Source organism: Urocitellus parryii, chromosome 4 (assembly GCF_045843805.1).
Source record: "Urocitellus parryii isolate mUroPar1 chromosome 4, mUroPar1.hap1, whole genome shotgun sequence".
NCBI classification, from domain to species: domain Eukaryota; kingdom Metazoa; phylum Chordata; class Mammalia; order Rodentia; family Sciuridae; genus Urocitellus; species Urocitellus parryii.
The window spans coordinates 187,900,016-187,925,071 of NC_135534.1; the positions used below are offsets into that span (position 1 = coordinate 187,900,016).

The 25,056-nt window shown below is 49.4% G+C and overlaps 1 protein-coding gene across 4 annotated transcripts in view; it reads right to left on the reverse strand.

Annotated features, from left to right (window-relative positions):
* Ptpn3 (protein tyrosine phosphatase non-receptor type 3) overlaps positions 1-23,533 on the reverse strand; it is a 76,651-nt gene extending 53,118 nt beyond the window's left edge. For 2 of the 4 annotated variants that reach the window (XM_026391169.2, XM_026391168.2), the window contains exons 1-7: positions 23,381-23,533; positions 17,406-17,513; positions 17,289-17,331; positions 14,737-14,815; positions 9,853-9,897; positions 6,354-6,406; positions 1,101-1,221 (exon numbers count right to left, since the gene is read on the reverse strand). In XM_026391169.2, coding sequence (XP_026246954.2) covers positions 1,101-1,221; positions 6,354-6,406; positions 9,853-9,897; positions 14,737-14,815; positions 17,289-17,331; positions 17,406-17,513; positions 23,381-23,518 — 587 coding nt within the window. In that variant the 5' untranslated portion in view covers positions 23,519-23,533. Of the gene's footprint in view, positions 1-108; positions 434-1,100; positions 1,222-6,353; positions 6,407-9,852; positions 9,898-14,736; positions 14,816-17,288; positions 17,332-17,405; positions 17,514-23,380 lie in introns of those variants that run through there. The other 2 variants (XM_026391170.2, XM_077797074.1) reach the window with 2 other exon arrangements.
* Positions 23,534-25,056: the final 1,523 nt, after the last annotated feature.

Consider the following 25,056-nt stretch of genomic DNA (forward strand, 5'->3'; position numbering starts at 1 on the left):
AAAGGTGCAGGTTCACCAGACAAACAGGGAACGTCAACTCCGACTTTTAAAGGTTCGGAAAATCTAGAGGATTTGGTAACATTGCTCTGAGGTCGGGAAACGCCTTACATGGCCACTCTCAGACCACCTCACCCTAAATTCTAAGGAACCAGGTTTCCTTCGGTCGGTTGAGTCTGACTTCATCTAGACGTTGTTCACGCAGTGCCCCACGCAGGGGGCTCTGGGTCTCCAACCACAGGCTCCAGGTCTCCCCTCCCATGGTCCCTGCCCTGATCTTCCTGGGTTACTCAATTCCCAGGTAATCTTGACATCTTTCTGCCTTTGTCTATTCTTTCAGCAGTGGCCTCAAACTTCAAATGACGCTGGCCCTGTGCTATTTTCGGATGCTGACTTCTGCCAGGGGAGCAATTTTGGGAGAGCGACTGGCAGCGCCTTCTTAGAAGGGACACTGGTAGCTTGCCCTTTGTTTTTATGGCCTTCCTAAGAAGTGAGCGGGCGGTCCCCTGAGAGCTAGCCTCCTGGGCCAGCATGGCTCTTGCCTGACAGGAACTGTACTGCTGCCACATAGCTCTGAGCCCAGTGGGGAAAGGGAGGAGGAGGCTGGAGCTGGGCATATCTCCTGGGCGAGGCTGGCCCTAGGCAGTCACAGGAGACTGGAAGCAGTTTTCGCGAGCTGAACCCATGAATGTCCAGCCTGTCAGGCCCTTCTGGCCACCTGTCTGTCTATTCAACGACCCCTGAAGGAAAGGCCTGATTTATTCAACGTGGTACAGCCGAAAGGATTGCCTGGTGGGGGCAATCGGTGGGGCGTTCAGATTTCAAAACAGGTGTTTCCTTTAGGAATTAAGTCGATTTCAACGACATCCTGAAGAGGAACACTGCAGCCGTGTCCTACTCTGCCGGCTGGATTTTATACTGCAAAGAAATGCTGGTCATGCTCACTGTATCTGCTACCGTCACAGCACAGAGGTTCAAAAACCCCTGACATCTTCAAAGAGAATCATGAGCAAAAGGAAGGAGAGTTTGCATTAACCAGAAGGTGATGCGATGTCTGAAAATACCCGACCCGAGCTCCCAAAGTAGGCCACCGAGCCCCTCACCTGTGCTGCTCGTGCAGAGACTCCACCTTGGTTAAAAAGTCATCGTTTTGATCTGGAATAAACTGGCTGTCAGCAAGGTAGCCTGGATGATGCACGGAAGAATCAAAGTCTCCGAAATGAGCTATTAAAAGACAGAATGAGGGGGAAACTGGAATTAGTTTTGCCTTTTCAATACGGTCTGCATTTATGAGCAGCTACAGAGTCGTGAGAAAACATTAATTGGAAACATCTTCTGATGAGTTCCTGCCCCCCACCTGCAGCCTCTCAGACTCCACGCTGCTTATCTGAACCCTTGCTGGGGGCCAAAACCGGCACACAGGACCGACCCAATTCTCATTCCCCCTGAGGACACACGGAGAAAGCTAGAAGAAGGTGCTGGAATCTAGATCCTATCCTTGACCCCGCGCTTCCTGCACCCTGTTTCAGCACTAAGGTTGCCTCACACCCCTGGGGAAGGAAAGAGAAGGGATGCCACCAAGGAAGATGCTGTCCTCACGTCAGCCTCTGGGCACTGTCGCAGCCCAAGGCTATTGCAACGTGGGATCAGCTGGCTCTAAGAAATGGGATTGGGCAGAAGAGAGGTCATGACTCACCCCCTGTGACCTGTGTAAACCCCCAGGATATGCTCAGAGGCCATGGAGGTAAGGGCTAGGTACAGGTGCGGTTAAAAGTCAGGGCCCAGGCAAGGCTGGTGGCAGGATTCCAGGGGAGGAGGACCCATTCTAAGAGTGGAGGTGGGGGGATACACAGGGAAGAGGAAGAGGGGCTTTATGGGAGGATTTCCAGACTAACCCCTGTCCCAGATGACGCTTCTCCCTGAAGCCCTGTCCTACTGTCTGCAGACATGAAGTGCTGTCTATAAGGCAAGGTACTCCTGAGGGTTGTTCTGGGCCCAACTGGTACAAATACACATGGCTGCCCTAAGGACTCAGTCCACTGTGTGGCCTCCTGCTGAAGAGATCAGGGAAAAGGACCAGGGGCAGGACCTGAGGACATCCAGTTCCCTTCTCCAAGACAGTTTTCTATTTCCATAAAAGCAGGAGAATGGTAGGACACTTGCCTAGCACATGGGGAGGCCCAGCACCGCAAGAACACCACCACCACCAACAACAACAACAAAAAAAAACAGAAGCCAACCTCGAGCTCTGAAGAATAACTGACCTCATGCTTTATTTTCTCGAGTGTGACTAGTATGTTTACAGGAACCACTGAGATGCCTGGACACAGAGTACCAGGGAGAAAAGCATTAGCATCTCCTCATCCAAAGCCTTCATGTTAAGGGGAAGAAATTGAAGTTCAGAGAGGAGAATGGATCTACTCCTATCATAGGGCCACTTGTCCACAGGGTCAAGGCCAGAACTGGGGACTGGAGGCCCTCTGCTAGTGCTCTAACACTTTACCTGCCTTCCTGTCAGGTCAGCAGGCTGCTGCTGGCCATTTGATGATATCCCCCAAAGACCAACTAATGCTACAAATAAATATCTTTCCTGGGCTTGAAAGCAGAATCCTATTTAGTTTTCCTCTGTTGGTTTCATGAGTTCATGGAGATCCTCCCGAATGACTTGGTTATCCATCACATTATCTAACAGTCCCCACCAATCCCAGTGCCACCGTGCAAACATGAACTGCAAGGTTCTCTCCTGGGTCAAGTCACTGAAAGACCTTCTGAACTTAAACGCGACCAACGAACCTCCCTGTTTTCCCTTCAACTCCTAAGCAGCTACTTTGTACAAAGCTCTGTGTTAACCACTAGGGGGAGACAAAGTTAAACAGCCACTTAAACATTTGAGAACACTGGGTGGTTTCCACCAGACTTCAATGACGTCATCCCCCTTGATTCCTGAGAACCCAGAACTGGGCAATGCTTTTATCCCCATTAAACAGGTAAAGAAACTGAGACTAAAAAAAAAGGGACCTGCTACTGCCACTACTCCTTGACCATTATTAATTGGGAGCCTAGACCTGACCAGAGTTCTTCCTCTTATCTGCCTACTTCCACTACCTGCCCCAAACTCCTGAGTAAAGTTTTCCTATTTGTAAGGAAAGCAACACGTGCAAAAGTTACTTGTAGCAGAACAAAAAGGAAATAAATGCTTCTGTGCAAAATACCTTGACTTTCAAGTTTCATGTTTTTTGTTTTGGCTGACCAAACATATGCAGGCATACTATATGTAGCAAAGACAGGGTCCAGCCCAGGTTCCCAAGGTGCCGTGTTTCCAGCTATCAAGCAGTTATGCTGGGCAAGTCCTTTACCTGCTATTATTTCAACTCCCACTTGCTCCCAGAGGCTCTTTATGGGCTCATTCCTGGGATGCTTTTCTGGACTTCCTCCCTCTCTCCCAAGCAGGACGGGGAGTATCACCTGAGCTCATTCTACAGCAAACATCACCAGGTCCTCACCCGCCTCACTAATGGGGTAGAAAGTCCTCGGGGAAAGCAGTGAGCTTTCTCCTTCCTGAGGCTGGCACAGAGTTTGCATGTGGCAGGAGGTCTGAGAATATTATGGAATAAATAAGAATTTCTAAAAGCTTCATTCTTTGTGCCTCATAAACCCTTGACAGGTTACTAGCTATCTTCTATCATCATGTCTTTTGGGGTACTTAACCAACAGATCATTTTACTTAAAAAAAAAAAGTGCTTTTGGTTATCTAATCACTGGTAGGACTTATAAGTTACCCATCTTGGGATAAGTCAGCAAAACCTATCAGATAAAATGAAGACATAACTTTTTGATCTGGTAACTTCATATCTAAGAATTAATCTTCTAGACAGGTATGCACAGAAGTATGCAAATATATGTATTTATTTACTGAAGGTAGAGGAATATAAAGAGCTTATACTTAAAACTGCTTGCTTGACAACTCATGATTTTATTAGCATGGCAGTATTAATATTTCCACTGAAACCTATATGCATTTTTTTTTAGGTCTAATCATTTTCTTTAGCCCTCATTTTATCAATATTTTGTGGGGAGTGGGGGGGGCGCTGACTATGGAAGGTTGGAACAGGATGCTTTAAATGTAGTTCTTAAATTTTACTCTACATTTAAAGCCTGTAATAGGCAATTTTTCGGAATAGCTTTCTTCTGGGCAGTCGGGAAAATACAGTAAGAGCTGACACTGGGCCAGATTGTGGGCACTGATCTAAGAGCTTTACGTACATACGTGCTCATTCATTTTATCTTCACACCCTGTGAAGTAGGTGTTCCCATGTCCCCATTTGACAGGTGAAGAAGCTGTGGCCTGGCGATCTCAAGGTCACACAGGGTAAGTGGAAGAGCCAAGACACAGGTAATCTGGCTTCAGTCCATGTTCTGACTCAGTCAATGATGATCAAACCATAAAGAGTGTTTAGCTAGACCACCTTTGCATGTGTTACTAAATTTGAACCAAATAATATTGCAGCCATACTGCGAATTACTGTCATCTCCATTTAACGGGCGAGAGATCCAAGGTTCAGAGAGGTAATACCATGTAAGCAGCAAATGGAGCATGCAGGATTTAAGTGGGGTGACTGTCTCCTTTCTAATATCCCCGTCTCTCAAGCCTGGAGCTCCAGCTATGAACACCCAACTCACTCTGATGTGGACAAGGTTGGTTTCCTCAGCTGATCCACCCAGCAGAGGTGGGTCTGCAAAACCTAGAGACCCACAGAAGTGCATATTGACTGATGGCTGCGCCACCTGCTATATGGCTACCACACGCCAGGTCTGTTCCAGTTGTACTGCAGGGAGAGGGAAACTTTCAAATCCACCCAGGACTCCCTGGGCAAGCTCTGAGAGTCCCACTTAGGCAGGAGGAGACACGGTGAGATGGAGACGAGTACTGGGTCTTGTCTTACTAGCAAGTAGGCTTGCTGTTTGCTTAAAGGCATGAAGTTGCCCCTGATGTTGTGTTCCCCCACTTCCTGGTTCCACGTATGTGGGCAGGTGAGCTGCAGGCCCAGCTACCTTGCTCTTCACCTTCACCTCTCTTATTTCAGTACTTTGCTGCTAGGGGAGGAGGCAGAACTGGGGCTACCTCAACAGCCCCTGGTAACCTTCTTTTGCTATTTTGCTTCTTCTGAGCCTATAGAGTGAATAATTTGGCCAGTGCTTACTCTTGAGACCTGACCATCTTGCTCCCTTAATTGCCCAACATGCAGTCAATTGAGGGGGTAAGAGGCCAAGATGGTTTGGGACTTATGGCAAAGGTAGAGGAGATTTCTTAAGTCTTGAGCTATCTACCCTATAACTCTACACAGCAACATGCCTGTGTACTGTACTGGAATCACACAGCTAACTATAAAGTGATATTTTGTCATCCATCTGACTATGTACTCTTTTTCACTGTGCAAACCCAGCCTCTATCACAGGACCTGACATGGAGTACCCGCTCAATAAAGTTGTGCTAATTGAACAAGTGGGTTTCTACTCCAGCTTAAACCAGCCCTGATAGACAATTCCATTTGGACTTTCTATCCAATATGGCAGCCACTAGCCACGTGTGGGTAGTTCAATCGGAGATGAAAGCATAAGTTCCAGACTGGTTTTCAAAGACAGTAGGAAAAACAATGTAAAATATCTCATTAATAATTTTTATATTGATTACATATTAAAATAATAGCTTGAATATGCTGGGTTAATTTAAAACATTAAAAAGTAATCTGTCCTGTTTCATTTTACTGGAAAGCTCAGAACTACGTGTACGGCTTTTAAATTGTACTTCTAAAGGACAGCACTTCTATAGACCAGTTCATAACCTATTAGTTACGAACCTATTTCATTAGTTATAATGAAACTCTAAAAATAAATTCATAAGCTCTCAGCAGTGTTTCAGACAGGCACCAAGCATGCTGCAGGAGTGACTTCCAGCAAATTCCTTGACCTAGCTGGGTCTCAGTTTCCATGTTTATAAGAGATGACCTGTATAAATATTGCTCCACTGGGGTTTGTATGGATATCAAATCCAAATACCTGGGCAAAGCCTCTGGAAAATGCCATGTGTGGCAGCTGTCTGCTGCCTTATGGCTCCCTTTGGAGAAGACACCATGCCAGAGCTCATCCACGTCCTCCCCTGGTGCCACTTCCCTTCATCCAACATCCCCAAGCTGGGGGAGCATCAAAGTCAAGGTTCGAGTGGGACTATCTGGACAGCCAGAGCTACACTGTCCCTGGGGAAGAGGGACTTGGTCACAGAGGAGGAGCTGGTGGCTTTCTCCACATACTGCTCAGAGCAATCTGTCCCTCCCTGCCACACTCCCTTGGTGACTTACATTGTACTGCATAGGATGCAAGAACCACAGCGGAGTTCAGAGGGCAGGTCAACCTGTCAGAAGAAAAACGTCTTAGCAAGATCACATGGTCCGGGGCAGGGCCCAAAACGCTCATAGGTCTTTCTTTTCTTGTATTAACCACAGAGGACAGCATGACTCATAACAGAGACAACTTTATGATACATTTAATCACTCCTTGAGATTGATTGTAACACACTAAGGGTTTTAGTTTTTTTTTTCTAAATAAAAAGAATTTTTTGTGTTTAAAATAACAAATACTACAGATACCAGGAAGCTAGACAGAGTTCTGACACTGGCCAGCAGGTTGGCTGGTCAGATTCACGTCCGAGAGGAACGGTGAGGAACGTAAACTCTTACACCAGTGGGCAGCCTTCAAATCTTTCTAGTAAAGATGCGACACTTTTGGTAGGGCTCTCCGACTGGATTCTTGGGTTCTAGAGACTATGATTCTTGAGTATCCCCTTTCTCACATCCTCTTAGAAGGGAAAAGTGAAAAAGCATTTTGCGTTTTAACACTTGCAATTCCCTAATTAATTAATTGGCTGTAATGACTTAAGGTTCCTGTATATATTTGCCCTCCTGAAGATCTATAAGGTTCCACGATCCATCTGCCTGTCTTCTACCATCTCCTAGAAATCCAGACTTGGGCTGGACTTGTTCTCATTTTCTTCAGAACTCACTTGTCCTCCCAAATGCCCTACTTTCACCAGTGACTCCACCCGTCAGTCACATTTGGAGTCCTGACTGCTCCTTTCCTCCATTCACCTTTGGCTCCATGATCTGTCTCCCTGGGAGCTCCGCCAGCAGACGTGGGGCACAGCTGGATGGGAGCACAGCTGGATGGGAGCATGGGCCGGGAAAGTGCGAGGTGGAAGGGATCTGATAAAGGGAGGCATCCCCAACAGCAACACCGAGAGGCACTGAGATTTTAAAAGCATCTTCCCAGCAACGCAGTGGGAAGCAGAGAAAACATGCAGTTTCCATGGCAGCTTATTAAGTTCCCAAGATGTGAAACATCCCGCCCTCTGACTGATCTGCTGGGCCCTCCAGGGGTCCCCCTTCCATCCACTGCACCGTGTGCTGATCCCAAGGCTGCGTACAAAGGCAGCATTCCCTAGCAGAGAGGCCTCCACCTCCCCTCAAGTAACTCTGGCTTCCTGCTGGCACTTGTGAGCGTCTCTCCAAGTCCATGTCCACGTGCACGTCCCAGGGACGCTCACTGTCCAGTCAGTCACCTGGAGATGCAAAAGGCGGAGGGAGAGCAGGCAGTACGTGACAAGCATCAGCCATTCACTCTCCTCCCAAGAAGGGCCTCGCTGCCATCCAGCCAGCGTCCTTGCTAGAGGAAGAGCAGGTGAATGGGATCTGGGGACACCTGAGGAGGAAGCTAAGGAGATTCAGTCTGGGTGGAAGCAACAATTTTACAAAGTCACAAGGAAAAACGTTTCCAAAAAATGGAAAGAACACCAAGAGCACTAAAGAACACCAAGAGCACTGCTCTCAGCCTCTGCTTGTTCCTAGGTATATTTCTTTCTGCCAGGTCCAGGGGAGTGGGTGAAGAGCGTGGACTGATCACCCTCTAGGCAGGAAGGAGCTGAAGCCTGCAGTCCTGCTGCTCACAGTTCAGACCCCATCAGGGGATCTGAGGTCCCAAGAAATGCCAACTGCCAAGCCTGTCAAACATCCTGGCCAAAGAGCCTGATTCACACCTGAGAAGCAGGTGTGACAGCAGAGAAGCTCTCCTTGGAGAGGGGTGAGGGCCTCCTGATGAGGAAAGCCAGGGACCTAAGCCAGATGTGCTCCTCAACAGACACCTACTGATCCACCCAGGAAGACAAGGGATGTTTTGCTGGGAGAAGGCAAGAGGACGACAAGCACTGCCCAGCACCTGTGAGTGAGTGACAGCCGCAGAGGAGGCAGCCCTGGCCTTATCTAACTGCATAGTTCAGGACCTGTCTCCTAACAGGTACCAGCAAAGTATCTGGGAAAACAAAATGTGCAGAAGAGAGGGCAGAACAGGTCTCTGTGGCCGTAGAGGAAGCCTGGGCCCCAGGAGAGGAGTTATCTTAAAACGTTCTGCCTCTCAGAAGGGTGAGATCCCCACCACTGGAGTGACCAAGCAGGTGCCCCAAGGCCACAGTTTGTGCTGGCAAGGGGATGTGCTCCTACCTCGAGGAAAAAACCTGCCATGTCACCAGGGTTCTGCATTCTGTGACCCATACACAGTCCACAGGTCTGGCTGTCCTCTCCCCAAGGAGGCTCTTGTTTCTACCTGTCCTCCTGGCCCTCCAGTCTCCCCGCCAGCCCCCAGACCTCTGGCTGGCAGGTCTGTAATGCTTCCCCCGGGAATGTCCACTTTCCTCCATCTAGACTGAACCCTGGCTTCCTCCAGTCTTCTCTTGTGTGCACTGACATGATGGTTGTAGGTGTGGTTCTTGCCACATTCCTCCTGCTTTTAAAAACCTTCGACTGCTCTCCTCTGCCTGGTGGATGCGAGATGCATGCCCATGTTTGACATGAAGAGTCCTCTCTGTTCTCCTGCATGCTGCTGATGGGTGGTTTCTAGCTCAGACTATGTGTGTATGTGTGAGTGTGAGTGTGTGGGGGGGTGATGCTTCTTGCTGCCCAGGGAAATCTGACTCCTCACTACTCTCCCAAATCTGGCTCACCCCAGCAATCCACAAAGACTTTTCCAGCCGGCACCAGTAGAAGGAGCTCCTCAACGCCGTGACAACTGTGGTCTCCACTGCCAACGCTGGTCCTAATTGCTTCATGGGCTCCTGTCTTTTTCCCCCAACCAGACTGCCAGCTGCCTTGTGGTACAGCGTGCTGGTGGCCTCTGATGACCCTTCTCTGCAGGAATAAGCTAACAGGTGGAGAGAGGGGGTGTTTCTACTAATTTACCTGCTGCAGTTTCTTTTATGAGTCAAGAAAATACTAAGGAATTGGAAACAGCGGCTCCGGGACCTCTTGCTTGGAATTCCATCCCCCTTTTCTGGGCTTGTCTCGGAGAGCTACCAGTCATTTAGATGGTCTGGATACACAAGAAGTGCTGAATCACAGGCAGATGCTCATGTCTTTTAAGCAAAAGCCTTCCCAGTGAGAAAATGAATCATCCAAGATACCAGGGGCTGGAAGAGGACCTAAATTGGGCCTGATCTGCCTTCCTGAATGAACCCCATTTTATATTCTGGGTCTCTCCCTCCCATTAAGATTTCTCAGGTCTTTACCATAAAGATAACTGCACCTTTGAAATAAAGCGGAAATAGCATAAAATGAAGCTTATCAATCTTTAGCCTCTCTAAGCCAAGACTGAGTTGAAAACAGATGTCCAGAGCCTGATGTCACACAGGATGCTGTTTTCAAAGTCCAGTCACTGTCGAGATTTAATATTGTTGTCAGAAATACACACTCATTAGATTAAAACCATGAATTTGGCTAGTCCGACAGGAAAAGGAAAATGCAAAACGCTCGTTACCTTCCTTCACAAACATCCATCTTCAGTTGTAAGAAATACAGATGCCTACAAAACAAGGATTTCCATTAATTCATTATCAAACTAAAAGGAGCAAAAAACAAATTTTTTTTGATGCATCAAGAACAAGACCTAGACATTTGAAAAACAAAATACATAAAAATACATTTTGGCGTATTTGAACTGGTAGCAGGTCTAGGACATCAGGAGCTACTCTGCATATCGTAAAGCTGCCCCAGTGGTAAGGACTGCTCACGTTGGTGCCTATGTATGGATGGTGGGGGCCACCCCAGGGAAGGTCAAGCAGGGATATGTAAGCAACCCACCAGTGACTGGCTGTTACCACTGGTACTGCTGCAGGAAGTGCCCCCTCCCTCAGCCTGGTACTTCCCAACCAGGCCCTGGGACCCACAGCGTTCTCCACAAGCAGCCCCCGCACGCTGACGGGGCCACTGTTCCCAACACCGAGCCAGCATTCGCACACCCACGTTCCCTCTGCATGAAGCTGCTAAGAGGAGGAGGGTCTATGAAGACACCGCCTTGGCTCGGGTGCAAACGCCCAGCTGGGCCTTTTCCTGTGTCCCGGGAACTGTGGGTGCTGGAGCAGAAGCATAAACATGGGTAAAGGAGAAGGTGCCAGCACCTCCACGCTGTGCCCTGCGCTCCCTGTGAGCCACCAGTAGACTCAACCTCAAAAGCCTGAATCTGTTTTTGCTGACAAGTTGTCACAAGCCCCTCAGCCCATGAGTCTGTGCCACTGTCACAGATGGAAGCAGGGAGGTCCGGAGCAGCGCGGGGCAGGCCAGGCAGTACCCTGGAGACACTTATATTTAGGGATGCGCCACACATGTGACTCTTGGCTGCCAGCTCCCACTCTTTTTTAAAACCCAGATTCAAATGGGATAGACATTCCAGGGTCTGGCCAAGACGACAAAAGGGAAACCTTGAAATCTAATATAGACAGGGCAGAAGGGCTGAGGGGCAGGACAAAGGGTATTCTGGCAAAGTTACCCACTCACTCTCATATTCCTTGGGTTTGATAAAAGGTCAAGGGACTGGCTTTTTGAGATGTGAATGCTTCAAATGGTATCACAGCCTCGTAGCCACACAGTTCTGAGCTGTGTGCCGGGGACTCTAACCTTTCCCCCCGTTTCAGCCTCCTCATGGTGCCGTCCGTAGGTACCATCACCTCTACCATTACTACAGACAGGGAAACTGAAGCTCAGATAGGGCACATCAGGTCGGCTATGACTTATTTTTATCTAGAAACTCATGAGAAAAATCTCAGTACGCAACAAATCTGTTATGTGTTTAAAGACAGACAGGCTTAGGGTCTATGTCCTAACTGATGTTACTACTTTGATTATAATCATCATCACTACCCACAATGGGTGGGGCACTGGCATTCAGAGTTGGCACTGGGTACATGCTGATCATGCCTCTGCAATACTGGACTCCCTCTCTTTCCCACCTAGGAGAACAGGATCAGTCCTTTCTAGTCTGTTTCTATGTTTATCCAAGCTGACATTCAACCAGAATTAAGTGTTCTCTCCTCCTACAGGGCTCCTGAGAGAAAAAAAAAGGGAGCGGAGAGAGTTATAGACAGTCCACGGGTCAAGCTGGGCCTGTGCTGAAGAGCCCAGCAGGTCACTGTGCTTTCCTAGGGATATAAATAAGAACACGACCATGAGGTCGCCATACACCAGGTGCCACTTCATCATAGGCTGAGCGAAGTTTGTGAGTCGACCCTATAACATCACACGTGAAGAAACTAAAATCAGGAGCTGCACCCCAAACTTAGGTGATTCCATGGGGATCGTGAAAAGGAGCTTAAATTTTAGAGATTGACAGTAAGTGAAGTTGTTTAGAACGATCTAAATTTATCAGAAACAGCAGTTGTGGAGGCTCATAATAAAAAAGACATTGGTTTAGCAGTAAGAATAAAGGAAAGTTATTTACAAGATAAACTCAGCCTGCCTAAATCTGGAAATGTAATGACCCCTATTGAAGCAAATCCCATCCATGACCTCAACTTCTGAAAAAAAAGCACTGAATTTCTCCTTAAAAAGAAACAAAACCAACAAATACTATCTCTTTACTCCTCTGACTCTTGGGAACCAAATTTTCTTAAAAGGGCCCTCAATTTTGGATAAGCTTCAAAGCTCAAGCCCGATAAGATACTATATACCCGGAAACAGGTGGAACCTTTCATGTCAATTTTTAAAAAGCGTGTGAATTAATGGCGGAATCCTGACCCAGCATAAGACAACTCTTCAGTCTCAGCTGCCCACCAGCTCTAGAGCAGCCACAGGGATGGCGGCCGCCATGTCTTCTGCCACACTGAGAAACCTGGTGCCCGTGCCCCAGGAGGTAGTAGCTACGGTCTGCAGCACACAGCAGGGAACACTCACCTCTCGGTGGTGAGTGGGCCGTCAGATGTGAACTGGAGAACTTTAAGAGACAGGGACAAACTAATTCTTACCTGGGACTTGGGGAAGGACAAGTGTTAACCTATTGCTCGTCTGGCGCTCAAGTCTGCCTCTCTGGAGCCCCCACTCGCACCGCACCGGGCCATAACTCCTGACCAGCACATCCAACTTCCCTCTTTCTACAACTCCTCCCGGGGGAGCTGACAGCAGCTTCACTTCTCCCTGAGCCTTCTCTCCACCCAAACACCTGCCCCTCCAGAGATGGGAGTGCTCAGCAGGTAGCCTCTCAGACCCAGGAGAGCAGCAAGCTTCTTTCCCACAGGGTCACAGGTGAACAGCCAACGACCACGAGGGTCCTGGAGAGGTACTCCTGGGTCAGCCAGCCCTGGAGATCCTGCCCTCTGCTTCTATCACTGGAGAATTCTACCATGCCAGCAGGTGCCACAAATCTGGGGCCCCAGCACCACAGGGAGAAGACAAGGAGATAGTGAGAATCACCAGTTTGGGCAGAACTGTCCACACCTGGGACCAGAGCCCATCAGCTTATGGTAAACCCAATTTAGTGGGTCAAATGTATTTTGAATTTGTGTGTGTGTGTGTGTGGTGCTGGGGATTAAATCCAGGGCCTTGTGCATGGGAGGCAAACACTCTACCAACTGAACTATATCCCCAGCCCTTTGAATTGGTTTTGTAGAACTTTTACTTCAGCAATCCGTATGTGTGGGTACTGCATTACAACACTCGACACAGGAAATGTACACAATGGGATTATGCATACCTGCGTGTAGACATAAACGTAATCACACACCTATGACACACAGAGTAAATGACATATAGCCCCCACACACATATGTACACACACATGATTATTCATGTCTTTTTTTTTTTAGCTGGGACCTCACTATATTGCCCCAGCTGGTCTGTAATTCCTAAACCCAAGTGATCCTCCTGCTTCAGCCTCCCATTGGCTGGAACTATAGGTACATGTCCTTAGACCCAACTCTTCATCTCATTGTAAAGTATCCCTCAAACAAAATCTGTTGTTTAGGATTGGTCTGGGGAGGCCTTGGTAGGGTCGTGTGGAACACTTCTCATAGACAGTGTCACCAGTGTTGTGTTCATCAGCTTATGAGCTGAGTGGCTCTGCCTCAGCAGGTTGGCCAGGGTGAGAGCTGTGGAAGGAGGACCCCAAGCAGGGTACACTTCCTCGCCATGACCCAGGGAGTCACACTGAACCCCGCCCTGTACACAGGCTTAAAATTTAACAGAACAGCAAAGAACCAAATTCCCAGTGTCTGCTACTGTGGAGGGAAGGGGTACACAAAGAGGCAAGAGAGTAATAGACTGACACTTATCCAGTAAACCTATTAAAAGCTAAAATGTGATTGTGTGATGGCCATTAAAAAGAAAATGGGGCTGGGGTTGTGGCTCAGCGGAGAGCGCTCGCCTAGCATATATGAGGCACGGGGTTCGATCCTCAGCACCACATAAAAAATAATAAATAAATTAAATAAAGGTATTGTGTCCATCTACAACTAAAAAAATAAAATGTTAAAAGGAAATGAAGAAAGGGAAATGAGACTGCCCTCAGCCAGTGCCACCTCGGTGGGATGGTCTCGTGGCCACCGTGAGCCTTTTCCTCCTGAAGCAGTTTTTCTCCCTAAGAACAGTAAATGGATGGGTAATAAAGGGGCTGATGCTGCCACGGAGCAGGGTGGGGTGGAGTGTTGGCACAGCCCACGCTCTGACAGCAGCAGCTTTCCAGGCTGCCCACCCCCATTCTAAATGCCCTGTTCCCCACCCAGAAATCCCACCTGCCAGCACCACCAGAGCCAGCACAGACTCCAGCCCTGGGGGGTAAACAGCTTCCACCAAGGCCTCCTCCTTATCTGGTTCCCAAGCTTCCTGCACCTGCTGGTTCAGTGACAGACAGGCTAAATCTAGCCTGTTCCCCTCCCAGCCCCTGCAAACTGGGACCTGATCAAAACATCTGATTACAGCAGTGTCTTGTCATCCTCCAGGGCCTGGATTCCTGTTCTTCAGAGATATTGTGCTATGTGACCTGTGGACAATTGTTCTACACATTTGTCTCCGAAACCCAGCATGCATCAGTGGACAGGCTTTCCATTGTCCACTGATGAGAGGCCACAGAGGGGGAGGGGGAGGGAGGAGGGGGAGGGAGGAGGGGGAGGGAGGAGGGGGAGGGAGGAGGGGGAGGGAGGAGGGGGAGGGAGGAGGGGAAGCAGTGTGCTGGAAATGGCACCAAAGCAGGTGAGAGGAAGAGGCCCACAGTGGAAAACTAATTCACCAATCAAAATTTCAATATATGTATCCCAAACTCTAATTGCAATCATAATTGATGGTGCAATTATACCCAAATGAAGTCGTCTGACCGTTACCATAAAATGAAGAATACATTTTATACACTAAGTAGAAGACTTTAAGAAAATGTTATTACCTGGTTTGTTCTTGCTGCAGTGTGTTGGGATCAGGTATAAAAAATCTTACTCGAAAATGCAGGGTACAGGGGAAACCTCCTACAACATTTTTCAAAAACACATTAGATTCCCCCTTTAAAAAAAGTCAATGCATACAAGTTACTACTCTTCCCATAAACTCAACCACAGTTTTAAGCTCAACCATAGTTTTTCCATTATAAGAGGACTAATTTCCAATAAGGAGTGCATAAATTAACTGTTTCAGAAAACTCCCAAGTCTACAAAACATGAAGCCTTCACACAACACAGAGGCTGAACACTGAGGCAGCAGAGGCTGTAGCAGTGCTAACGTCAATCCCGTTTAACTTAGGCTGTGTTCACACAATGCACTCCGTTATCTCTACCAGGAATTCTTAAGATCTTTAAGTCAATTCACAAAGTACTAGCTTACATTAATACAGCGATGAAACATTTTCATGTACATTCCAGAATGTAAACACCGTTATGACTGTGAGTAGGCTAAGCTGCTACTGATAGATGACCCCACTTTACAGATAAGCCAACCGGCTTAGAAATGTGACTTGCCTTAGGTCACACAGCTAGTAAGAAACCCAGAATTGGAGCACTGAGTTTTGTGACTGCTATTCCACATTTCAAAGTCATTTTTATACTGGAAAACATTTCATGCTTTCAATGCAACGTGGATTAAAATGATTAATACGTATTGAGTATGACACAAAGCACATACTCAAATACGACTGTGCATCAACACCAGTCAGTTCACTTGTGTGGATAAAATTAGTCCATTGCTTCTGATCGACATGGCAACAGAAGATAAGACGGTGTTGCTAAGATCCCAACATCTTGTCAACTTCGCCTTCCCTCTGCACTTGGTGAACATGCTCTGCTAGGGTCCCGTCTCTGTGCTCAGCACTGTTTGCTCTTAAGTCAAGTCCTTCCCGAGCCTGCTCCCCTCGCTGGTCGGTGGCTCGCCTCCTTCTACCTTGGTTCATCCTAGGTTCCACCTTCCCCTCTCTTTAGGACCATCTATCTTCACTGTTTGCTGGTGTTCAATCCCTGATGGTAGATGTGCCCTGAGTGCACCTCTGCACATGTGCCTGGGAGCCAGTGGGTGGTGCTGCAGCTGTGTGCAGGCTGACCATGAGCAGTCAGGGGACAACAAAGTCCTCCCCTGCCCTGGGACGCTCTTCCACCCCTCCTGGTCCCCATTCTGCAGCTGGGCACTTTTGTTGTCTTGGGCCTGGTTGCTTTGACTTTCTCGTCCTCCTCTGCACACCCAAGGCCTCCTAGCTTAGTACATCACAGAACTCTTTCTCCTCTTGTCTCTTTCCACACCTGGCTGTGAGATACTTGGGGATGGGGTCCAAATCTGCTTTGGGCTGGACTTCCACCACTTTGCCCAGTGCCTTACCGCAGTCTGCTTGCTCAAGAATGAGTTAGTGAGAAAACCCATGACAGCCTGTGTCCTGCCTCGTGTGTGCTCATTCCCATGAATTCAAACAGTGGCCTGGCTCCCTTGGGTGCTCCTGAACACTAAGGTCACGATCACAGGAGGGAAGAACTCTGAGGTGGTTCCAGGAGAGGGCAGCCTTAGGGTCAGAGCCATGACTACTGTCTGCTCTTCCCACCTGAGGCCTGGGGCAGGCGGAGAGGGCGTTATGTGTCTGTACACTTGTTAACCTGCCCGCTACCCCGCAGCCACTCGCTGGCTACCTCCTGTCTGTCAGGCACCAGGAGCAATGCAGAGAGGAATGCAGCAAGGATCCAACCCTCAAGAAACCATGGTTCTGAGAGGAAGCCGAGGGCACAAGACCATGAGACGAGGGCGAGAGTGTGCAGCCGCAAAGCAGGCAGTGCAACAGGAAGGGAAGACAGAGAGGTCATGGCTTCTGGTAGGAGGAGATGGGGTCTGGAAGCCTTGACACAGAGCAGGAGTTAGGCACAGGACAGAGGCATCCATTCTCAGGGGAGGGAACAGATTGAGGGAAGGCACTGCACACTGGCCAGGTCTGTCTGGGGTCTGAGGGGCTCTGATGGGAACATGACAGTATGGTGGAAAACCAGGCTAAGAATAGATCCAGGCAGTGTGGGTGAGGCGTGGCTGGGAGCTACCTGGGAGCTGACCTACAGCACGGGGAGCCATTCGTGGTGGGAACGCCATGTTGTGAAAGGACTGATCTTTTACGTCTGAGACATTATCTACCCAGGGCTCAGCTTCCAGGAACTGTCACCATGATGGTGGAACATAAAAGAGTTGGTACGTGTCTGTCTTTCCCACCCGGCTCTCACCCTGGGCTGAGAAAGGCCTTCCTTCTTCCCCTGAGATACCTACTCTGGTCTGTCCCCTCCTCGCCCACAGCTAGCTGAGCACCCTGAGGCTGATCTGCGAGCACGTCCGCTAACTCAGAAGCTGGATGGGGAGCAGGCAGCTCACCCCTGTCTCCCGAGTCCCCTGGCATCTGGGTAGCAGGTGTGACAGGCATCCTGCTGACTGGAAGAAACAAGTCCCCACACACCAAATGTTGGACTGAAAAGAAAAGATCACACCAACCTTTCAACTGCTTCCTGATGGGTTTGCTTGACTCAAGCCATCTCTGTTGGTAAGAAAACACAAGCTATAAAACCAACCTGGGCAGGAGCTCAGCACATGTTACAGGCTGGCACTTACGGGGGAGTCCACTGAGTCGCCGCCATGCTGCAAACCAAAATACTCCTTTTCAGTCACGCCCAGGTGGGTGTATGCCATGTCCAGCAGCGACTGGCCAGTGTCTTGTTTCTAGGGGGAAAATAAATAAACAAATAAATAAATAAAAATAGAATGGGAAAAATCTGAAAGCAAGTTAAGAACTGGTGGTGACAGCCTCTCCACTGCCCACTGAAGGGAGCGGATACAGCCAGAGACTTGACACACGTGCACTTCCCACAGTAACAAAAGTGACCTCAAATTCCAAGTGACAAGGCTGCACAGCGCATTCGGGAGGAGGGCTGAGACCATACTAGGTAAATTCCATGTGAGACGGTATGAGCTGGCTTTCTGAGCTCTCCTTCCCCCCAGCTGAGGCTTCAGTGGGGGGGGGGGGGATCCGAACCAGAAAACCCACACACTATGACCACAGCAACCTCACCGTGACCTGACCAAGCATCACCCGCCAAGAACACAAATCCAGGGTCAGCTTCTGCTGGCTCCTTGGGACGCCAGTGGCTCCTGCCCCTGTAGGGACCCAGGGGAGGAAAACTCTTGACCAGCTGCTAAAAATACTTGAATGCCATTGGAAATACCCTCAGAGTGAGCTGGCCTGTGTCGCCCTGTGGGATTATCTGCCTCGCTGAGGAGCCGGCAGGATGTTCAGCCACGCTTCACTCCACAGTGGGACAGCACCGCTTCACCACACGGTGTTTACAGAAAGGCGCGTGTGAGCACGGGACAGAGCCAGGGTCAGCGTCTCTCTCCTGCTGGCCGTGGAAGCAGTGGCTGTAACATGGATTATTAAGTCCCGCTGAGTACGTTGAACCCAAGGGGACGACGGTACAAATGGTCAACTCCCCTGGGGACAAGCAGAAGCAACCCCTGATATCTGGGTTTGCAAGGATGACAGGGCCGAGGACGACACACACTTCTAGGTGTGCAGGCACTTAAGGCTGATGGCTGGGTGGCCAGGCACAGCAAAGGCACGGTAGAAGGGCAGGTGGGGTGGGGCGTGGCTGCAAAAATAGCCGGGCATGTTCAGGAAATCACAAATTCTATTTTAACAGGCAGGTTTCTCAGGAATCCTTTGAACCAAAACATTTAATATGGGGACAACGTGAGTCAGAAATGGACAGGGCACAGACGCGGCAGGAGCAGCTCTTCTTCTGAGTGCCTGACAACAGATAATGGACTTGGAAATAGGTCGCGGTGACCGGGACCAGGAGAATTCCATAACAGTCAGGCCCTTCCTGCAGCCTCACAGGATCTGTTCAGCAAGGGGAACTCAAGATACACCATCTCCCAACACACCTCTGGCCCCTCCTGCCCTCTCGTCCAACCAGGGCTTCGCCCACCCCATGAGAATCTGGATGGGTGCGGGAAGGAGGATCAGGCCCCACATCCCAAGTCCTGAGACACTGGCCCTCCAAGCTGTAGGGGGCTCTCCTAACCCTAATCCCATCCCCGAGTTTACAACTGTGAGGATATTTCCACAAAACTGACACAGGCTCATTAAAGTGGGTTGAAAATCATTATCGAGGGCTTCAATGCCCTTACATATGTACATGAAACATATACAAACAGGTAGAGACATTTTTTCAAACACTGTTGTCATTCACCTATTACTTTTCTCAGAGGAACAGAACTCTAAAAGCAGTATCAGCTGGGCACAATGGCACACACCAGTTACAGTAATCCCAGTTACTTGGGAGGCTGAGGTAGGGGGATCACAAGTTCAAGGTCAGCCTGGGCAACTAAGTAAGACCCTGCCACAAAATAAAATATAAAACAGTGCTAGGGATGCCGCTCAGTGGTGGGTCACTTGCCTAGCACGTGTAAAACCCTGGGTTTTATGACTTGTAGAAAAGGAAAAAAATTGAAAAAATAAATAAAAACATGGTATTTATTTCAAAAGTCACCCTAAGTGGTATACTTGTTATTCAGTTTAAGTTTTAATAGGCGTCCCACATTTGGGACAACGAGACTTAAAAAGTCAGTGCATCAAAGAGCTATCTGCTCCCCTTGCTATTCATTACTTAAATATGACTTCATATTACATTTACTACGTATTGCTAACAGCTGTGACTTACTGGAAGTCTACAAGCAGCAGATATAATACCACGTGCACTTTTCACATCTGACCTCCAATATTTGTGGTAATTTTGCAAAACAGCCATCAGCAGCCCCTTCACCAGGGAGCAGCAGAGGCACCGAGGGGCTCCGCGCCCTGCACCATCACCCCGACTCGGGTCTCACTGACACCAGGGCTCAAGTGCTCCCCGCACCACACCTCCAGTGCATGATTCCAGCACACGGGGATCAATTACGTATGATTCACCCAACTCTCGAAAGAAATTGAAATAGAATTAAAGACACATTTCTAATAAGGACTGGCCTGTCCCCACCACACAAGAGGTCACCTCTTCTGCCCTGGCTCACTGCCAGCGGCCCCCCCGGGCTCCTGGCTGGGGTGGGAATGGCTCACATCCAGCCAGCTTCCCCGGGGACGCTCCTAGCACAGCAGTCCAGGCTAGAGTCGGGGGAGACTGCGCGGCCATCCCACGGGCAGGAACACACCTGCCCACCCAGGGACGCCACCTGTCGAGTTCCACGCGACTAAACACCCAGGGTCACTCCAGGGGAACTGGGCTGCACGAAATAACCGCACGAGAGACAGAAATACCTTTTTCTTTGGGGGTTCTGTGATGGCTCCTCTGACCTTAAGGGTCCGCAGAAAGAGAGAGAGCCCATGTGCTGACCCCTTTTATTGAGGAGAAGCCATTCAAATGAGGCAGGGGGTCAGGTTTCAGGGGGCTGAGTCTAGCTTCATGAAGTCTGCTGTCAGCAGGCTGAATGACATCTAGGAAGGCCACACCCAAGGGCAGAGCAAGAGAAGGGGATACACAAAGGGCGTTTCTGTGGAACACTCTATCCTAAACAGGGCCAGGGGTCATATCTCAAAGGAACAGGCGAGCGTAGCTCCACCCACGGGGCCGCGGGAAGGCACGCCCATGCATGAAGACACATTTGCGTTTTCTCTATCCTCAAGATCAGGGCTACCGTTTTCGGTTACTTAAAGCAACCAGATCATGGGGTGACCGACAGGGCCACACCGATCAGGAGAGGAAGCAAACCTGGTCACATGCTAAGTCGGCCTCCCACACAATGCGAGGGACATTCTGATCCGCAGCCAGGCCCTCGGGCTCCGCCACGTCAGCTCTGGACCAGGCCACGGCAAGCTCCAGGTGGTGGCAGCAGGAGAACAATGATGTGACCACCGAGAGCTTCTGGGCCCCTTCTGAGACCCACGGCTAGCGCCCCAGGCAGGCCCTGGCCTTGCCCGCTCGTCACAGGGCTGGTCTCCTTCCCACAATGCATTTATACCCGAGTTCCTCAGACACTGCTGCGTGGTCTCTCCTGCCTCCCCTGATGGTCCCCCTCAGCCTCCTCTGCCACCTCTACCCCCTTTAAACCTCAGGCCTCAGCCCTGTCTTCTTCCCACTCACGTCTCAGGTGGTCTCACCCAGCTTCATGGCTTGACCCACTGCCTCCACCTTGGTGAAAACCCGCATTTATGACCCCAGCCCGACGGGTGCCTCTATCCTCATCTCCACGTTTCTATGGAGACGGATAATTGGCCCCTCAAACTTCACATGTCCACAACCCAACTGGTCATTTCCAACCCCAAACCTGCCCTTCCCACAGCCTTCCCATCTCTATAAACTCCAACTCTGTGCTGCCAGGCTGTTCAGGCCAAAACCCTTGGCGTCACCTTGAGGCTCTCTCAGCCTTTCACACCCCAGATCCCGGCTCTCAGCAAATCCTATTGGCTCCCTCTTCAAAGTGTTTCCAGACATGGATTCCACTCAGCCACCTCCACAAGCTCGCTCTGCCCCCTCATCAGCATCTCTCCGGAGACTGTCCACAGTCCCTCAGCCCTTTCCTTCCCTGGCTACTGCCCACATGGCCTCACAAGTGACACCTGAGCCAGATCGTGTCAAGTCTCTGTCCAAAGCTACACAGTGTGAAAGCTGGCACTCCCAGAAGGATTGAGAGGCTCTCCATGAGCCCCCACTGCATTCTCACCCCCGTTCTCCCTCTGACCTTACCTCCTGCTACTCTCTGCTTATTCCACTCTAGACACACTGGCGTCTATACTGTTCCACAATCTCACTACATGGGCCTCAGGAGCCTCAGGGCCTTTGCACTGCTATTCCTTCTTCCTGGAATGTGCTTCCTCCAGACAATCACATTCATCTTACCAGTGAGGCCCCCCCAATCATGTCTAAAAACTGACAGTCCCACCCATCTCCTCCCACTGGGCTGTAAACTTCAAGAGGCAGTGACTGTGCTCTATTTTGCTCACTATGATTTTCTCAGTAGCCAGAACAAAGGCTGGCCCAGAGTTAGGGCTCAGCAAACACTTGCTGAATGGATAAATGAGTAACCTACTAGTGAACATTCACCGTCGGATCAGGAAGAAGCCATATGGAAGAGGAATACCCCCAACACAAACAGATTTTAACAAGGAAGTCAGACACATATTACACGGTCACCTTGCAGCATCCAGACACAATACCCGTGACCTTCTCAGGGCTTCATATTATTGAAAAGGAAACTCTACATAAGAACCAAAGTAGCTGCTTTCTGGAGGAAATGTGCCAGACCCTGCCAAAAGGGCCTAAAGCATCAGCCTATGAGGAGATTGCGAGAGGGGCTTCACAAACCCCTCCCAGGGGGACGGCAGAGGCTTGCCCAGCCCACATGAGGCCCTGGGTTGATCCCCAGCCCCAAAACAACAACCACCAGGTCGCAGGGGTTTATGTGAGCCCCCTAATCAGACTTTGGAGACAACTGAAGTCCCCTGCTGGATTTTTCCTTTCTTGCTACAAAAATATTTCCCACCCTCAAAGGAATGGTTCCTGGACCCTAGGGAAGAGCTGGAGGTCTGGGAGCTGAGGAAGCAGCTAGGGCCCGGAGGACATCAGTCTCCGCTGACCACCTCCATTCTGTGGTCAAGAGATCAAAAGCCCATGACCTGAGTCTCGTCCTCTCCTGGGCAGATGCCCAGGGCCCAGCTCCTGGTGGTGGTCCTTTCCCAGTCCGGGAGAAGACAGAGCACCCATGATGCTGTTAGGCTCCTCTCCTCTTCCCTGCACCAAGGTCCCGGCCCCTGGGGTCACCAGGAGGCAAGCTTGTGGGTGGGTGGGAGCTGCAGGGGCTCTGGGTCCCCAGACTGTTCTCCTGTGTGTCTCTGTTTCACACCTTTCCTCACCTACTAGGCCTTCTGAGGTTCAAGGTTGGGGTTGACCCCTTTAGGGCTGGCCAGAAGATGGGAGAGAGGCAAAGGTCACCGTAGGCAGTGACCAGAGTGGATGGCCAGCGGGGGCTGCTACGGTCCCCACATTTGACAGCTGCTGGCCTGGAGGCCTGTTCCCAACCCTGGCTCTGCCAAGGGCTAAGTGGGAAAAGCCAGGATCTCCAGGACTCCTGCTGCCCATCTTAGGACCCACCCATTCACACATTTAACGATCACCTGCTGTGTACCCAGCCCGGTGCCAGCCAGGACACCCTCCCTGTCCTCCAGGAGCCCACAGTTTAGTAGGTGACACGTAATCTAATGATTATAACCATGTTTTAAAACTGCAGCGTGACGTGGGATCCCAGGAGGCACCCGCAGGGCACCACTGTTCAGAACCAGCTCTGCTTCAGGAGGTCGGCGGGGACTTCACAGGACCAGCAGCAGCCAAGACCCCTACGGGTCATGTCACAAAGGAGAGGGCAACGGCGAGGCATGGGATACGGCTCCAGGAGTATTTCCAGTCCAGTCTCAAGAGACCAGACCGGACATCTCAACTTTCATCTTAAAATCATCTTTTTCTTCATTTTGTAAGTTGAGCGATGAGAACCATTTCCTTGGAGCACTAATGCATTGAAAGCAAAGGTGGAGAACTTACGTTAACCTTAAAGGTCTGGACCAAGCCATCTAAAAAGCGGATGCTGCAGACGACTTCCGATCGAGCTTTCTCTTTGGGTAACTCGGAGGTGCGTATGTTATTAATTCTTCCACCCAACGCGCGTAACCGGGAGGTCATAACTATCGTTGAGTAACCTGTAAGGTGAAACACACCGTCAGTGAGTTCATGTGCAAATTACCAGCTACCTGTGAACACCTTAGCCTTCCCAGGCCCTTCACAACTGTTGGCTTATTTTTTTTTTCTTCCTCTTTTTTCTTTATGCCGACTTGGAGAATTTTATTGTTCAACTCTCTCGAGAGTCTTTCTGGGAGGAAGACAAATGTGATTTTCTGAAGCTCGCCTCAGAAGTGTACACTTTGGTCTACGCTGACGTGGGTGATTCTCTTACAGTTCACATTGTTGAGGTATCATTTCACAGGTAATGTTTCTATTCTCTTTGGTGGTTTTCAAACTTCTTTTTTTGGGGGATACAATCTTATCTGAGAAACTCACAGGTAAAGAAAAGTGTACACAAACCAGGTTTCCACTTGCATTGATCAAGCAAAATGGACTGCTCAATTATAACCTGCTTTGTAGAATTACATGGCTTATTTGTCTGTCTTATTATCTCACAGGTCTATTTCTTCTTCTAATTTCTTCTAACTTCCCAGGCTTTAGATTTCTTATTTAGGCTTTGCTGTCTTACGTTTTTGTGTAGTCTACCCTCAGGTTTTACAGAAGTAAGTATGCCCTAAATATGATTTAAAACATGAACAGGTTTACTGATAAATTGGATCGTATTAAAATGAAAGACTTCTGCTTATTAAAAGGCCACACTTAGAAGACCAAAAAGACTACCCAGAGGAGAAGATAACTGCAACATACAGATTTATAAAGACTGCATGAAGTGTTCTACAACTCAGTAAGGGGAAAAAAAAAAAACACTAGAAAATGGGAAGAAAACATAATCAGGCTTTCAACCACATGATTTGTGAAAGAAATGCAAAATGAAACCACAAAGCCATAGTTCCACACACCTGCCCAGAGCCTGCAGGTCACATGACCTCCTAGGAGGCTGTGGAGGGGTGGGGGGTGTCGCTCACGCACTGCTGACGGGAACATCCATCACAGCAACTGCTTCAAGAAACTGCTGGGCAATATCTACCACACTGAACATAGGCACATTCTGTGACAAGACAATCCCAGACCTGGTCCGTTCCCAACAGAAAAATGTACATTTATTCACAAAAAGATACATGCGAGAATCTCCATAGCAGTCCCACACTGAAAAATGCCTCTCTCCCACTGAAAAAGACCTAAATGGCCATCCACCATAGAACCCACCAACTGCGGTCTGGTGGTCATACCGGGTACTACCAGAAAGCGAGCGACAGACATGCACTACCGCTGCCATCGACGACGAGAAAAGAATTTCTCGAATGTTACCTTGGATAACAGAAGATGGCTGCAACAGGTCACGTGTCACTACACTTACATAAAGTTAAACAGGCAAAACCAACCAAGGCGGATCCAAGGCAGAGTGGCAGTCCCTCTGCTCAGAGTGCCAAAGTGCTCCCAAGGAGCCTTCTGGTGCTTTCCACAGCCGGTCTAGGTGCGCATGCTAACACGCTCCTGTTCTCACTCTGAAAATCCATCACATTCGTGATTCGGACATT